Source organism: Mustela nivalis (assembly GCF_964662115.1).
Source record: "Mustela nivalis genome assembly, chromosome: 7".
Classification (NCBI taxonomy): Eukaryota; Metazoa; Chordata; class Mammalia; order Carnivora; family Mustelidae; genus Mustela; species Mustela nivalis.
The window spans coordinates 67,497,261-67,510,175 of NC_139026.1; the positions used below are offsets into that span (position 1 = coordinate 67,497,261).

Below are 12,915 nucleotides of genomic sequence, written 5' to 3' on the forward strand. Positions count from 1 at the left end.
TAAGCCAGTGAGAAGTAGAGCCGTTCCCAACATCTATGCATTCCAAAGTTAGGGCTTGTAGCTCCCCAAAGTGGAGCCTTTGGAAGGCGACTCCTTATATCACTGTGCAGAAATAGAATCTGGATGTGGCAGGTGTTTCACGCCTTTGGTGCTGCGCCTCACATGAGAACCAGTGGCCAGATGGTCACAGAAGATAAGAGACAATGGATTGAAATCTGATCTAACCCTACATGATACAAATACATGATGGGGAAAAATACTCGGAAAGTAAAGACTCCCTAGAAATGGTTACAGGAGGGCTCAGTTTGATGGTGCTAGGATTATGACAAGCAAACTGATAATGTCCTAACTCATTTGACTGATGGAAACAAAATGAGAAGTCAGTTTTTCAATTAAAAGAGAGTTTTACCATGAGCCCACCATGGACACCACTGCCTCTGAGATTGGGGGCATATTCTGCCAAGTCCACGGAGCGCAGCCACTCCATCACCCGGTGATTGGTCCACTGCTGAACTTCGGACGGGGTGACGCTGTTCTGTGAGAACAAACAACCACCAGGAGCTTCAGTCATGAGAGACTGTGGGCTCTGAGAAACACACAGAGGGTTTTGGAGGGGAGGGGGGTAGGGGATTGGGTGAGCCTGGTGGTGGGTATTAAGGAGGGCACGTATTGCATGGAACACTGGGTGTGGTGCATAAACAATGAAATCTGGAACATTTTATTTTTTATGAAAAAAGTAAAATAAAAGGAGCGTTAGCCATTGACTGTGGGATCCCAAACACTCAAACTGCACCTTCTACAAAGTCTGCCTTCTAGAGCACAATTCCCTCGACATCCCACTAAGTATTTACAGAAAAGGTGAAAAGGGGTCTGCTAATCTCAGTTTTGTTTTGAGGCATCCGTGCCAGTGTTCCAAGCTTTTTTCACAAACTCATGAAGCAGTGCTTTAGGAAAACAAGTCTCTAGAGTGATATTTAACTCTGTGGCTTAAGGAGGCAAGAAAATAAGAGACACCTGAGAAAAGGAGGGAGGGAAATTAAAACACAATCTTTGTGGTTACACAGGTAGAGCCATCACAATGGGGGGGATATAGGAAAATAAAGCCCGAGAAGGTAATGAGGCTGGACTTGAGGCTCTGAGGATGGCAGAAGCCTTCCCTGCCGGCCCATGAAGACTCGTGTGTCTGTTTTGCCCGCACAGCTGTCCCGTGCATGGAGAGCGCATGCAGCGGGAATCTCAACCTCAGGTGCTACCTCGTCAGACGGCCGCCTCCCCAGACAGTTCGGTTCAAAGTTATTGATCCTCAGGACCTGGATAGCCCTTTTGATACTGAGATGATGTAGCACACTCACGACCTTCAAAGACAGTAAGTCATCCTGAAAAAAAAAGAAAACAAAACAACAACAAAAAGAGGAGTTCACTGAGCTGGCCTAGAGCAGGAGGACCTTCTCAGGGAAATTTCAGAAAACAAGTAAAACTAGGAAACCCCTCTACCAACAGGCCTCGAGCGCTTGTATTTTCAAACCCTTTATTTGGTAACAGAACACTTTTTTTCCTGTTCCCAACAAAATCCTCTCCAGGACCCCAAATTAAAAACAACCACCAAAAAATTAGTGTTGTATCAACAGAAGCCAAGTTTCACCTGTTTCTCTTCCGGACACTTTGAAACAGGATCGTGAGACCCCACAGCTCTGTAGAGCACAGTTGGAAAGGAATTGGCTGGGTTACACTTTGATTTGGTGTGATAAAGCAAAGAGTTAAGAGCCCATGATGTTCAGTGAGGACAGCAGAACTAGGTTTGCTGAACTAAGGCACATCACCATTTGGGAGAAAATCAGAAAAGTATCTCTGTTATAGTATTCCCCAAGCCTCAAGGAATCTCTAGTTCTTGATTATTATGCTCTATCCAGCAGAGTCTGTGATCGATGAGAAGGTTTTGGTGAGAGTTAAAGAGAAAGGAGACATGAAGAAGTTATTAGTAGCAACATGTATCACCATCAGTTCCTTCCAGGTGTAACTTTCCTGTCTGTGGTTATTGGGAACATTTCAAACATACCAAACACACCAAAACAAATTATTTCAGAAGGTGATGTGGAGGGCAGTGTCAAGATAAGCACCAGTCTATTTCCAAACACACCAAGAAAATAAAACAAGAAAAATATCCATTTTAGACACACCTTACTGATAAACACATTTGTTGGTGGTGTGGGGGGGTGATAATCTATTATAGAAATAGTTTTTAAATAAAAATATTGGACAATCAGCTTAAATTCTTAAAGCTACTCAGCAAAATTATTTCCTGAATTTTTTTTGGATCAATTTCTTTAAGGCACTTCCTTATGGTAAGTTAGAAGGCATTCAACACATTTTAATCTAAGATTGAGACACCCATTCAAAACATTTCCACGTGGGTCAGTTTCAACTAATTCAAGTTTTTCAGATTTAAAAAAATCTAAATACGTGATTACAATGTAAATACAATGCAAATTATTTTAGCTTGAGACATTTTTTTTAGAGGGCTGTTTTAAATCAAAACAGATACTATTTTTAGATTTTTTAACAAATCTTTTGTTTTTTTAAAGATTTTTATTTATTTATTTGACAGAGCAAGATCACAAGTAGGCAGAGAGGCAGGCAGAGAGAGAGAGGAGGAAGCAGGCTCCCTGCTAAGCAGAGCCCGACGCCGGACTCAATCCCAGGACCCTGAGATCATGACCTGAGCCGAAGGCAGGGGTTTAGCCCACTGAGCCACCCAGGTGCCACCGCCTTCTTCTTCTTTTTTTTTTTATTTGACAGAGAGAGAGAGATCATAAGTGGGAGAGAGGCAGGCATAGAGAGAGAGGGAGAGGCAGGCTCCCTGCTAAACAGAGAGCCTGATGCAGGGCTCGATCCCAGGACCCTGAGATCATGACCTGAGCCGAAGGCAGGGGCTTAACCCACTGAGCCACCCAGGTGCCCCTAAAAAAATCTTTTAGGTAATTTTAATTTACCAAAGAGTTGCCAAAGAAGAGATAATAGTTCCATATATCCTTCACTCAGCTTTCCCTAATGGTTAACACCTTCTATAACCATAATGTAGTCATCAAAACTGAGGAATTAACATAAACAAAAACATGGTAATTAAAACTACAGACTTTACTCAGATTTCACCAGCTTTTCCACTAGGTCCTTTCTCTATTCCAGGATCCAGCCCAGGATATCATGTTCAAATAGGTATTTTTGTGACTCAGAACTTTTGAGGTCTAATTGTCTAAGATGATTTACTCTTTTATAGTCACAAAATTTATGTGCACTTTTCTTGTGGTTTTAAGCCTGAATCTACTCATGTTCGTGCAGAAGCATACCTACCTAGACAAGCAGGCAAGTATTTACTGAATTTGTTGCAGGCTGAGCTATTAAGAGGAGGAATCTGGAAACATCTTGGGTTCAAACACCCTGTGACTTCTGACTACTTTCTGGCTGTGGAAACTTGGTTGAGCTACCCCATTTCTCAAGTTTCTCATTCCCTCACCTAAACACTGGGGGATAACAAGAATGTCACCTCAAGGCTTGCTGAAACTGGAGTATTCATAGGAGTACGGAGCTTGGAAGAGTGTCTGGCACACAGTATACATGCAATGTGCCACGCGCTCGTGTTATTACAAGCAGGTGCCCACCAAGGTACGGACTTTGGTTCAATGACAGAGAAGAAAATGAATCCCATGAAAGGAACCCCACAATTCTGACATTGAAAAATAAGCTGTTTGAAATTTTCAACAACTTTTTTTTAAAAAACGATTTATTTATTTGACAGACAGAGATCACAAGTAGGCAGGGAGGCAGGCAGAGAGAGAGAGGAGGAAGCAGGCTCCCTGCTGAGCAGAGAGCCCGATGCGGGGCTCAATCCCAGGACCCTGAGATCATGGTCTGAGCTGAAGGCGGAGGCTTAACGCACTGAGCCACCCAGATGCCCCAAATTTTCAACAAACTTAAAGAAGATACTTCTCGGGGTTGGTTCCAGAGCGTAGCTCACAAAAGGCCTTTTAAAGAAAAGAATCTAAAGCAGCAGTGCACTAACAGGACTGCGGAATCTAGAACAAGTTCTCCTGGAAACCGTCTCTTCCACTGTTGTAAAGTCCTTCTACCTCTTAGATGGAAGGATAAAAATACGGAACAGTAATGCAGGAATCAGAGAGTCCACCTCAGTCTACTTCTTGCCTCTGCGATTACTCCCCTAGTGGAACGGGGCTAAAGAGAGAAAGGAGGCAGGTTTTGGGTAACATTCTCCAAAGCAGAAGGGAGGAGAGGAGACGGGTCTCTAGATGTCAGGTCAAAACGGTGGTCTCTTCTGAGCAGTCACTGCATATAGGAATGTGTAACTCAGAAACCCCCAGGGCTTCGACACTCTACACTCTATTTTTTAAACATCGTTAGGAGAGGGGCGCCTTGGTGGCTCAGTCAGTTAAGTGGCTGCCTTCGGCTCAGGTCATGATCCCAGAGTCCCGGGACCAAACCTCACATCAGGCTCCCTTCTAAGTGAAAGTCTCCTCCTCTCTCTGACCCTCTCCGGGCTCGTGCTCTATCTCACCCTCTCTCTCAAATAAATGAATAAAATCTAAAATAAAATAAAACAAAGCATCTTCATAACATATAATTCGCATATAAAATTATGCGAAAATTTACCCCTTCAAAGCGTGCACTTCAGGGTCTACATTGTCGAATATACATAAAACCATCTTCCTGGAGAGCTGAGTTTAGATTAGCCTTCATACAGCTTAAATCCAAGTTTTAAATTTCCCAACGGTACTGCAATCACCAAATCCTCTGACTTCAACTTAACAGAAACTCTTCTGGCTCTTCTCAAGTTAAGGCAACACCCTGAAACTCTGGTGGAATCATTGTGAAAACAATGTATTTTGCTCACTATTTCTGTGTCTTTCCAGAGAAAAGCAATTTGACACTCCCCTTCCCCAACTCCCAGGAGCCAATCACTTACAAGAGTCATGTAATGGAGCATTCGACCATCTACCCGTCCTTCGTCAAACTGGGTCTTGTACTGGGGGAGACCAATGTCATCCAACCACCCTACAGGAGAGAAATCGGTGTTGTTAGTAAGCCACGCAACACCTGTACTTGTGATTCAAAAGAAAAAGCAGCTTCATTCATTTATTCATTCATTCAGTCAGTCACTCATTCACTCATTCATGAATGAGTGAATTTAAAATCTCTTACTAGTAACCCAGTTGAAATCCAGCTTTCCATGGTTGGTTTCTTCTTCAGACCCCACGGCTTGCAGTGCCAGCTGGAGCTTCTTTCGATGAAGTGAACGCTTAATCCCAAGTTCCTGAAATAATAAGCAGAAACACTGGTTTGACCATTCTGTCACTATGGGCTAGATGCCACTGGCAAAAGATGCCAGCTCCCCCCAAACGAAGCCAGTGTTAAAGACCCGACAATCCTGTTCAGTCAGCATGCCAAGTCAAGTTGGTGAAATGTTGCTGAACAAAAGGCCCCTAGAAAGCCAAGACCACAGCAACTAGTTTAGTGGGATGTTCCATTCCCTAGTAGGCTCCTTCCTCAGCAAGACTGGAATTCTATTCTTTCTGTACAAAAGGTTAAACAATTAGGAAATATGTTAAATAATTTGACGTAAGATGTAGGGCTCTTTCCTTTTCCTTTTTGCAAAGTAAAGTTGAATTGCATACATTACACTGAGAAGTTGGGCCAATGCTAAAGCCTCACAAAGATTCTGAGAAATATGAGCTTAAGGTTTATTATTATGTCTATACAATTATTTCTCATTAAAATAGCCAGTGGCTTACATGTTTCATAAGGAATCATTAAGATCAGGTCCTTCTTGTTAAATCCATGCGATTAAATTAAAAAAAAAAAGTGTGAAGCAGAAAACACAGTTTTTCAAGAGTACTGACTGGCTCCCCCCACTCCCCTTTCTGGAGTATAAAACAATTCTACAATCATATTCTCTTTCTCAGTAGCCATTGTCTAAACAAAACAGAGAAGCAGTCACCTTCTCCAGATCTTGCTGAGAAGCCTGCAGAAGTGTTTGGCCAGATGCAATCCAGTGCTTGCCTGAATTCACGTAGGACCCCAAGCCCTGCTCCACAAGCCAATCGCAAACCTGCTCCTTGGTCCATTTGGCAAATGGCATATCCAAGTCGCTATAAGAAAACGAACAACTGTGTGAAGAACAATTCCAAGCCAGCCCTGTGGCTTCTCAAGGTTGACCAACTTATACTGAATGAATGTAGAAATTCCCTAGTAATGCCCTATTTGACCATGAAAAGCTTACTTTTCAGTCCATGTTTAGGGGAGGTGGTACTGGCATTGAAAGTTATCTCAAAAGGACCACAGCTTTCATTTTCAAATGAAACCACAAAAGATTCAATATGTTTGAGCAAGAAACATATTTGTGGAAGAAAAACAAGTTGAACCAACAAGTCAAGTCACTGTACTAGTTTCAGTCAACGTGGTTTGAAGACTGAATTTCTAAACAGAAAACACTAGGTTAGATGGAAAGAAATCAAGTCTAACTTGAACTGTAGCAGAATTATGGTTTCTCTCCAAATGGTTATCAGTGAGAAGAGCGCAACATGCCATCACTGAGTACAGGGAAACATAATCACAGTAATTTCTGGGTCAAATTTTCTACTTTGACATGTAAATCGTGTTCCTCTTTGGGGGAAAAAAAATGTAGATAAACAAAAATTTTCTTTATTTTTTTTTAAAACAGCACAAGGAGATCCTCTACTGTGTATAAAGAGAACACATGGCAAATGAGACCTTCATGTGTTTGGAGAAAGCCAGGGTTTCCTCCTTGATAAAACCTGTGCCCAGTCTTCTGCGAGGGTAGGAGAGACCATGTTCCAAAGACTAAGTGTAATGGTTTGTGCTAGATGTTTGCCAACCCCATCCTTCTCATGCTCAGTAGGTCAGTACAGTAATTTCAAAACAGCCCTCAATTGTGGTAAGGGTGTAGGAAAAGTTCCTAGAGTCTTAACAGATAAAGCATTACATAGTCCTGATAAATTCAGGATTATTTAATCCTGATTAAATTCCGTTAGAATTTGTGTCTTAATGAATTTATGTAGGTGCGTTCACAGAATCCATTAGTCATTAACGTTCACTGAACAGTTACTATTTACCAGATACTCAACGCATATAAACTCCTTTAATCTTCATAATTAGACTAATTCATACCAGGGGACACGGAGGCGTAGAGTATGGATGTAGTTGCTCAAAGGTCACCCAGGTTACAGGAAGCAGCCAAGCCAGCAATCAGATCCAAGCAGTCTGTCTCTAGAACCTACTCTTAACCGCTATGTTAGCCCATCTCTCTAGAGCTATGCTTTAGAGTACTTGGAGTAACTATTTTCTCAGTCAGATTGAAGTCAAAGAATCATTCTTACACAGATGTTGCTGACACTTTAGCTTTGGTTCCTCCCCTGGCTCACGCAGCCCTCATCTTCTGCATGATTTTCACCAACCACTGCCAACCCGCACTGCTCTAAAGATGACGGACCCCTCTGCCAGGCAAAGGGGTAAGCAAGGGATTCTACTGCTCAGCCCAGGGACAATACTAACATTGCAAGTGCTCATAGCCTGGACATGTGGGTAGAGATGTCAAAGTCCATTCGTTCAGTTTTTCTCACCTGTTAGATTGTCCCAAATCTCGAGACCAACCCAGTTGTGGCCCTGCAGTTGCCCTTGTCCCTCCTCTTTTAAATTCAGGCTCAGACAGGTCATCTGGGTTGAATGTAGTTGACTGACTTCTCCTAAGTCTGAATAGAAGAAACAACATCACATTGCCTTGTAGAGACCTGAGGAGACCTTAGGACTTTAAAGTTAATGAGAACATTGCTTATGTATGGTCAGAAAAGATGTCTGGATTTACACTTTAACTGAGAACCAGTGAGTCAGTGCATCCCAGATCACAATCTTCCTTCCATCAAAGGAACAGCAAAGCCTTACAACTGCATACTTGTTTCTAGGCAATCTTCCATTTATTCCTACATTTGAGCAACACACAACACAAAGCCCCCTCCGGTTGTCTGCTGTGTTACTTACTTTCTAAAGAGTTTCGTGATCCCTCTGGATTTCTTTTTGGAATCCGGCGATGGTGGAGATATCTGCGAATTTTTCGGCTGGGAAGATCTACCAGCCAGATCTAGGTGCTCAGCTGTCTCCTTCTCTGTTTCAGCTATCCCAAGAACAGAATACATACTTGGTGAGTTTTAAAGTACGGAATGAACATGACTAGATGCTACCCTTCTTAACTTTAGCAACTCTTCACAAATTCTTCTTCTGTTGGTCTGTAAAGAGCACCCTACAAATATTACAGATGGAACACAAATTTATGTTCTGCTTTACCGTCTGCTGTGTATCAGTGAATGATGTGTATAATATCACATATGATATTGTGCCTAAATTCATTAACTCACAAATTGCCACCTCTTTGAAGTTCAAAGGTGGGATAGGATTGCCACATTCTTTAAGTGATCTGAGATCACTTAAATTAATCTCGATTTTTCTGCAGCACTTGGTACTGCTGACATTCTTCCCACATTCTTCAAAAACATCATCTCCTTCATCTTGTTAGGACAATCTCCCAGATCTGTCATCTGATCGTTTCTTCTCTGCTATAGGACCTGTTTTCTCCTCTTCTTCCACTCCGAGATTCTGTTCTAGGCTCCTGCCAGCAGGATCTCTGAACAAGTTCACCCACTCCGTGCCTGGCACAAAATGATGGCTTCCCTCATTCATAAGCAGCCGGTATCACAATCTCTGGTCCTAATCTCTCTCCCCAGAGTCAGGATCTGAACGTTTATGGATATTCCCAATGTGCTGTGCCAGGAACATCTTAGACTCAACAAATCCATCCAATTCTCAGAAGAATTCTCTTAGATTTTCTTATTTAATATTCCCTTGATACTAATTAATATTCTTCCTGTTACTCCCATTCACACTCTTTGGCATTTTCTTTTCACTCCCTCCTCTCCTTTGGCATTTACATCAGATCCTAGTCACCAAGCCCTGGCAGTCTTTTTTCAAGAGAGTTATTCCTATTTATAACTTGCTATGTCCTACTGAGAAAAGACTGTACTGGATATGCACACATTTTTCTTTTGATATAAAATCAGTGTCTGTTGATTCTGCCTTGAAAGAGTAACATCCAAATTTGCTACGCCCAGTTCTCCCAGCATTCTCTATTTCTTAATTCTTTTACCTGCCCCTTAAGATATGATCCCCCACTAACAAACACAAGCAGTACTGTTTCCTCAGTGTGAGACGACACTTTTACGGGAAAGAAAAAGTTGTACAAAAATCACAGAAATGGTGTTTCAGCAAGATACAAAAGTTGCAGAGGTTGACTTTTCTACGAAGCACAGCTGTGATTATAGGTTATAATAAGCAGCACTGGGCTCTTAGCATTAACAATGTATTTCTTCTAAGAAAGATGCAAAAACATTTGAAAATGTTGTCTGGATTTTATTTATCCCATGTGTATTCTAGAAATGTAAGACTGCAAAGGGAGAAAAGTAACCTGTGCTGACCCACATGAGTTGGTGTATGGGTATCTCAGGGAAAATCCAAAGGAACCTTTCCATCCAAACCCCAAAGCCATCATGGGTACGGGTATACCAGAAAATGTTGCCTAACTCACCCTCATTCTAAAAGCATCCTGTTTTCATTTTTTTGTTTTGAGGATGTTTCCTCCCTCCCATGCCCCACACTTTTAAAAAGGAAAACGGAGTTTCCCCTCTCCTAAAATCACTCTAGGGGAGGCTCCTTAAATATCCCAGAAATCTTCCTCCAGTGTCACTAAATGCCACTTCCATCTTCAAAGCAATAAATGTCAGAAGAACATTCCCTTAAGAAAAGTCAGTCTAAAGCAATCATTTGCAATGTCTTCTACAGACTTCTCGATTTGGCTGAAAACATTGCTCTCTGGGGATAATGGAGACATGGAGAAGGAACTGTCAGGACCTGGGAGTTAGTGTGAGACAGGATGCACCGGAAGGGTGAGAAAGCTGGAAGGTACGAGGCAGGAGAGTCCTGCCCTGGACTCTGAGGGTGCCGTGCGCTTCTGGGTCCTCCCAGAGCTCCTGGCAAGGTGTCATTAGCAGGGGTTAAAACAGCACGTAGGCTGGGAAGCAAAGACTCTCCAGAAAGTTCACTTTAGCAGCAGTTGGAAGGAACTCTCTGGAGTCGAGGACAACATTTTCTGATCGCTGCCAGCTTGCTTTCTAGAGATCGCAGATACCAAGAGCAAGGATTAGTCAGCCTGGAGGACAGCACTGGCGAAGGCTGGCATGCAGGGGTACGATACCTAGGGTGGGTGCACTGGCACTTCGTTTACGATCTTCAGATATCCCAACAATGCACACAATCACACGCAGCCCAATGGAGAGAACACAGGAGAATGACAAAATGAAACACAGCTCAAAGTCCTACTCACAAAATACACACGGGGGAGGAAAGGCAAGCACTGCGCTGTGCTTCCAACATCGCAGACTCCATTAGCAGGAACAATATGGGGTTAATTGGTCCACTTTCGAAACAGATGAGAAGCTGTTTACAATGAACTCAGAGAGTGTCAAGGGTTTTGGTCTTTCCTCTACACTTATACTCCAACAAGGAGAGCAGGGTGATGGCCTGCACAGAGCTATCTTTACCACCGAATTAAACCCAAGGGGTCAGTTTCTTGCATTCACCTTCATTTCCGAGAACGAGAAACGCACAGATCAATGAACCAGGGAAGGGAGGGGATTGACCTTGTCCTCGTCCTGAGTGAATTAAAGCAAAAGCACGCTGGCCATACGTACCCAAGTTTGGTGCACTTGCTGTCCTCTTGTTACTTTTTATTTTAAAAAAGCCACGCCCAAAGAATGATCTGGCTTTCCGAGTGCCAAAGGGGTTGTCGTCCACGGATGCATCACGCCCCGGAGCTTTCGGAGGGAGGCCCCTGAATGGGCTGCTTTCTACAGGAGCTTTATCCTAAAAGACAAGTAATAATAAATGGAACACAGCGTGGCTGTGCACAATTAGGAGTACACGCTGGGCACAACACCTGATCTGTTACACATGTGATTTTATTTAAAAGAATCACAGAACTGATAAGTTGATTATGAACACCAAGCACCATATTACAATTTAGAAAGTCAGTTCTGAAAGCTACTTAGGAAGCAAGAGCAGCAACAAAAACATGTTCATCACTGACCTATAACCGGCATGCTTCATATGTGAAGTATTTAGGACATAGAAATTCTCAAGCTTTATTTTATTTGCCTCATTCCCCCAATGACATGGAAATAAGGTACTGCATAACCAGAATACCAGCAGGCTTCCTATTTTTCGAATGGTTATGACATGACTAGGCTACAATGCAGTTCACAGTCTTTGTACCATAACTGCATCAGAAGCCCAGCGTAATATAATCACTGTGCAAAGTAGGCGTTATCTCCAAGCTTCTACACCAGCAGCAGAAAGAGATTCTACTCCAGTTATTTAAATATTCTACTCAAGGAATTACTAGTCAAATGAGGACACAACCAGTGACTGTTAAACATTTTGTTTTTGAGAGGGTGTTCTGAGACATATTCATTACCTTGCCTGCAAGTTACCCGACACAGATCACCAATTTTCAAACACTATGACATGCTTGATACACTTAACACCAAAACTAAACTTGTTATAATTAAATTTTTCTTCATCGATTCAGAAGATTCTTTGGCTGTCTCTAATAGGTCAAGGTCTTTATCGCGAAACTTAACTGTAATTAAGTTATACTTCTAAGTACTGTTGATTTTTTAGCTTTCTTGTTATTTGAATTAGCAGTTCCAGTAACATGATCTATTATATTGTTTTAGTAGGATCCAAAGATGCTTTGATTTGCATGCCCTCATTCCTCTAACATCTCCTGCCCTCTGTTTTTGTTTTTGCAGAGGTAGAGAAAGGGGAGAGGGGACACAAGCTTTGAAGGTGGTTATTTTATCCTCTGAATTTATTGCTCATCGTAACTACAAGTTTATAGATGCCACAGTTTAGTGCAACTATTACCTATGTCTCACCACAGATGTCAAAATCATTTAATCATTTATTGAATTGGCAAGACAAAAAAGGACAAAGGATGCCTGTAATTACAGCTGTGTGCACAGTCCATGCCTTATCAGGGACACCTACATTACAACTCAAGGCATTCAGAGCCAGCAGTCAAGGGAGTGCATCTGGAAGTGGCCTACCAGAAGGTAGCCTTTACAGAGTTAATGGTTGAAAATTGGAGGAAGAACGAGAGCCCTTGTTGATGAGGTCTTTAAAAAAAAAAAGACAAAAAAACAGAACACCAAAATGTTTGCTGTATACACAGTGGCTATATTAAATAAACAGCTGTTCTCGGGCGGGTGACCTAAGGATGTTTTGTGAGGTCTTAGGAAGCCCAAATATGATAATTAAGAATATCACTAGCCTGATTGAGAGTTGGGGGTTTTGTCTGTTTTTTGTACCTCCCCAACAGTTTATTGAGGTGAAACATAAAAAGTAACTGAACAATTAGGGGACATTAAGTACACTCACGGTGTTATATAACTGCCACCTCCACCTAGCTCCCAAACATTTCCATCATTTTGAATAAAACCCCTCACCCTGGAAGCAGTTTCTCTCCGTTCCTCCCTCTCCATCTCTGGCAACCGCCAAACTGGGTTCTGTCTCTATGGATTTATCTACTCTACATACTTCACATAAATGGAATCGTGGACTATCTGATCTTTCGTGTCTGGCTTCTTTCATATAACATGTTTTGGAGGTTCTGAGTTTGGGTTTTTTGGAGACAGTTAAGCAATCCCATGTATCAGACATCACAAACATTTTTCCATTGTAATCTGGACATAGGAATGGCTTCATATATTCACAAACTGTTAC

General features: G+C 42.1%; 1 protein-coding gene across 1 annotated transcript in view; it reads right to left on the bottom strand.

The window, feature by feature from the left end:
- Positions 1-12,915, bottom strand: part of LOC309868518 (liprin-beta-1-like) — a gene marked incomplete at its 3' end in the record, with an annotated part of 68,466 nt that overhangs the window by 2,964 nt on the left and 52,587 nt on the right. The window contains exons 16-24 of the mRNA XM_082738442.1: positions 10,824-10,995; positions 10,328-10,360; positions 8,065-8,197; positions 7,650-7,778; positions 6,008-6,158; positions 5,212-5,323; positions 4,976-5,064; positions 1,254-1,376; positions 410-535 (exon numbers count right to left, since the gene is read on the bottom strand). Of these exons, the coding sequence (XP_082594568.1) occupies positions 410-535; positions 1,254-1,376; positions 4,976-5,064; positions 5,212-5,323; positions 6,008-6,158; positions 7,650-7,778; positions 8,065-8,197; positions 10,328-10,360; positions 10,824-10,995 (1,068 nt within the window). The remainder of the gene's footprint in view (positions 1-409; positions 536-1,253; positions 1,377-4,975; positions 5,065-5,211; positions 5,324-6,007; positions 6,159-7,649; positions 7,779-8,064; positions 8,198-10,327; positions 10,361-10,823; positions 10,996-12,915) is intronic.